Source organism: Cucurbita moschata, unplaced genomic scaffold, assembly GCF_002738365.1.
Source record: "Cucurbita moschata cultivar Rifu unplaced genomic scaffold, Cmos_1.0 Cmo_Scf00072, whole genome shotgun sequence".
Classification (NCBI taxonomy): Eukaryota; Viridiplantae; Streptophyta; class Magnoliopsida; order Cucurbitales; family Cucurbitaceae; genus Cucurbita; species Cucurbita moschata.
The window spans coordinates 447,770-451,745 of record NW_019268588.1 but is presented as its reverse complement, the minus strand read 5'-3'; the positions used below and the strand labels follow the sequence as shown (position 1 = coordinate 451,745).

General features: G+C 38.2%; 1 protein-coding gene across 2 annotated transcripts in view; it reads left to right on the top strand.

The window, feature by feature from the left end:
* The first annotated feature begins 2,131 nt into the window (after positions 1-2,131).
* Positions 2,132-3,976, top strand: part of LOC111438199 (tubulin beta-1 chain) — a 2,871-nt gene continuing 1,026 nt past the window's right edge. The window contains exons 1-3 of one of the 2 annotated variants that reach the window (XR_002709633.1): positions 2,132-2,604; positions 2,699-2,968; positions 3,178-3,943. Coding sequence is in view for 1 of the 2 variants with exons in the window: in XM_023076155.1 (XP_022931923.1) it covers positions 2,211-2,604; positions 2,699-2,968; positions 3,178-3,854 (1,341 nt within the window). In the remaining variant the exon portion in view is untranslated. Of the gene's footprint in view, positions 2,605-2,698; positions 2,969-3,177; positions 3,960-3,976 lie in introns of those variants that run through there. The other variant, XM_023076155.1, reaches the window with a different exon arrangement.

The window sequence follows — 3,976 nt, the reverse complement described above, 5'->3', positions numbered from 1 at the left end:
TTTTTTTTTTTTTTTTTTTTTTGCTTTCCTTCAAAGCTTGCTTCCAAATATGTCAAACAAGATATTCATTGCCTATGCAGATTTTTTTTAAAAAAAAAACATTTTAAAAGCAATTAATTTATTAAAATTAAATATTCGAATTAAATTAATATGCTTAAAAAATATTTGAATTAGTTTTATTATTAAAAAAAAAAAACAACTCATAATGCGAGATACACATATCCAACCATTAAATATATAATTCTGTTAAAAAAAACAAAAAGAAAAATAGGGAAAATCTCTGTCTCCATCTCAACTTGGAAATATTCCCCAAATTTTAAAAATAAAATAAAATAAATAAATAAAAGATTCTAAACTCCCTATCTAGTTGGAGACAAGTTCACATGGACCCCTTTACCCGCGTAGAAAATGTTGACATATATTCAATTTTTTAATTATTTAATTGATATTTTTTTTTATTTAAATACTATTTTGGATATTTTGGATATCAAAAATGTTTTAATCTTCTTAGTTCCCATGAACTTGGAGTTCTTTTACTACAAAACAAATAAGTGAATTCGAATGGAAGTGTTTTAAAATAAAAAAAAAATATAAAAATTTCGGAGTTGTTCCATGACTAGTGCGAACACACGTGTTACCTTTTCCACAAAATCATCTTTAAAGTGATCATTGGTGGGTAATTGCTCGAAACAAATAATAATATTTACCAAAAAATCTTGAACAACCACTTTTTAAAGTGACTATCAGTAGCCGAATATCCGAAACACACAACGTATAATCTTTGCCACAAACTCGTATGCAATTAAAGGCATAAAAGCTAAGCTAATCATAAGTAAAATTAAAAGCAATAGTGACATTATGAGAGTTAGAGGCAAGCTCAAAGGATGGTAGAGACCCCGGTCATAATTTTACCGTTGGAGTTTTGGCTTGAGTTTTGACACGCGATTCTAGGGTTAAGTCTATTTTTATGAAAGATGAAAGCTTGATGAACTTGTTAATAAGACACAAACCAGATGCTTCATGAGACCATAAGATTCCTTGCCAAAATCACGTCTAGAGATTCCTTGCCAAAATCACGTCTAATACTCCAAGAATTAAAATGTCTCAAAATGTTCTGTAGGAGAAGGATTATGTTAGCTCTCTACCACCCTGGACCTTGTAGCCTAAGTGAGGTATCCCATGACACATGACATGGGTGTGCCAACATTGTAGCCTATTCCTTGGGTTGGAGGTTGATATATGGTGGGTCAGAAATTACTTAGACACAGACATAGGAAGGTTCATGCCTCGGTAATATTTGGATGGACGAATGTCCAAGGTGTCTCAATTATAGAGTCAACTCATGCGTAAGTTCTCGATAAGCATGCTTAAACAGACAATGATCGTTGATGACATCTTCTTGAGATGACATCATGAACTATGTGTGCCAATTTGTTGATAATCAAAATAACAAGATGAGACACAATGTGTTACACCTTAGAATTTGACATGGAGTAGAGACAAGTCGGCTAGAGTCACATTTGAGTGAAAATACATGCACAACGTGTATAGCTGAACGAAGTTTAGTCTTTGCATGAGTTGTGTCCAGTCAGCAAATAAGAACTTCACCTAAAGTCCGACGAAGCCGCAAAATTAAAGACTAGTCATGATCGTGTCAAATCATGACGCTGCACAGTTAAAAAAAGTTTGACCGTAACATTAGACAATTGAAAAAAGGAAAGAAAGAAGAAAAGGACATGAACGGCTCGAGAATTCGAAGGGAGCGCTGAACACCGAAAGTGATATGATACTAGTGATGAGGGTAAGGTAGCAAGGGCTCGACTATTTATAGTCGAGTTTCTAAGGGAATAGAAAAAGAAAAAAAAATATTATTTATTTATTTATTATTATTATTTTTAATAATTGCATTTAGAAAAAATAGGCCGGATCTTGCCAGCTGTTACATGAAATTTGAATTTCAAAATTTGAAACCTTTCCAGTGCATTTCATTTGCCGTTACCATCCCACCAGGTAGCCCGTTGCCATTTTCACATGTCTTCTCTCTCCTCACACTAAAACCAAAAAAATAAAAAAAGAAAAAAAGAAAAAAAAAAAACCCTAATTGACGGTTCTCTCTCCCTTCTCCCTTTATAAACCAGTCCACTCTGTCTCTCTCTCTCTCCGTCCTTCATCCTCTCGCATTTCTTGTTTCTTCGATTTCTTCTGCAAAAATGAGAGAGATCCTTCATGTTCAGGGTGGGCAATGTGGCAACCAGATCGGTGCCAAGTTTTGGGAGGTGGTTTGCGCCGAGCACGGCATCGACACCACTGGAAAGTACGGTGGTGATTCCGAACTTCAGCTCGAGAGGATTAATGTGTACTACAATGAAGCCAGTTGCGGTAGGTATGTGCCTCGTGCTGTTCTTATGGATCTCGAGCCCGGCACCATGGACAGTATCAGATCTGGACTTTATGGCCAGATCTTCAGGCCGGATAACTTTGTTTTTGGTCAATCTGGTGCTGGAAACAACTGGGCGAAAGGACATTACACCGAAGGCGCTGAACTTATTGATTCCGTGCTCGATGTTGTCCGGAAGGAGGCGGAGAATTGTGATTGCTTGCAAGGTTTGCTCTCGATCTGCCTCTATTGTTGTTTTTTTTTAATCTCCATGTCTCTTTGTGATTTTGACTGACACTCCTGTGGTTTTCGGTAATTTAGGGTTTCAGGTCTGCCATTCTCTAGGAGGAGGAACTGGATCTGGAATGGGAACACTTCTGATTTCGAAGATCAGAGAAGAATACCCCGACAGGATGATGCTTACTTTCTCTGTCTTTCCATCTCCCAAGGTCTCTGATACTGTCGTTGAGCCTTACAATGCAACTCTCTCAGTTCATCAACTGGTGGAGAATGCAGATGAGTGCATGGTTCTTGACAACGAAGCCCTTTACGATATCTGCTTCCGTACTCTCAAGCTCACCACTCCAAGCTGTAAGATCTATCTTCCTTTACACAGCTTTCTGTAAATTGCTCATAAGATCTAGTACCTGAATTATGTTAGTCTAGTGATTTTGACCTGCAGTTGAAGAAAGCATATCTTAAATCATAGGTGTTTTGCTTATTGTATTGTGTTTAAACTGAAGTTTGTTTAATTCATATTCATTCATTTGCACTAATCTGTATCTGTATGGTTGGAGCAGTTGGTGATTTGAATCATTTGATCTCTGCAACAATGTCCGGTGTGACTTGCTGTTTGAGATTCCCTGGACAGCTCAACTCAGATCTCAGAAAGCTCGCTGTTAATCTCATTCCCTTCCCTCGTCTCCACTTTTTCATGGTGGGTTTTGCTCCTCTTACATCTCGTGGTTCTCAGCAGTACAGAGCACTGACTGTGCCCGAGCTTACTCAACAAATGTGGGATGCCAAGAACATGATGTGTGCCGCCGACCCACGACACGGTCGCTACTTAACTGCCTCTGCTATGTTCAGAGGCAAGATGAGCACAAAAGAGGTCGATGAGCAAATGCTCAACGTACAGAACAAGAACTCCTCTTACTTCGTGGAGTGGATTCCAAACAATGTCAAATCGACTGTTTGTGATATCCCTCCCACCGGTTTGAAAATGGCTTCGACTTTCATCGGAAATTCCACATCAATTCAGGAAATGTTCCGACGTGTGAGCGAACAGTTCACTGCCATGTTTAGGAGGAAAGCTTTCTTGCATTGGTACACCGGTGAAGGTATGGACGAGATGGAGTTCACCGAGGCCGAAAGTAACATGAACGATCTGGTTTCGGAGTACCAGCAGTACCAAGATGCCACAGCTGATGAGGAATATTACGAGGAAGAAGAAGAAGAGGAACCTGAAGATGTGTAAGATGAAGAAGATAGTATGGGGTTTCCATGTTTGTTGTAGGGATGTAATATGTTGCAAGTTTTGCAACTTTCTCTTGCCAGTCGTGAATGTTTTTTTTTTTTTTTTTTTTTTTTTTTTTCTGT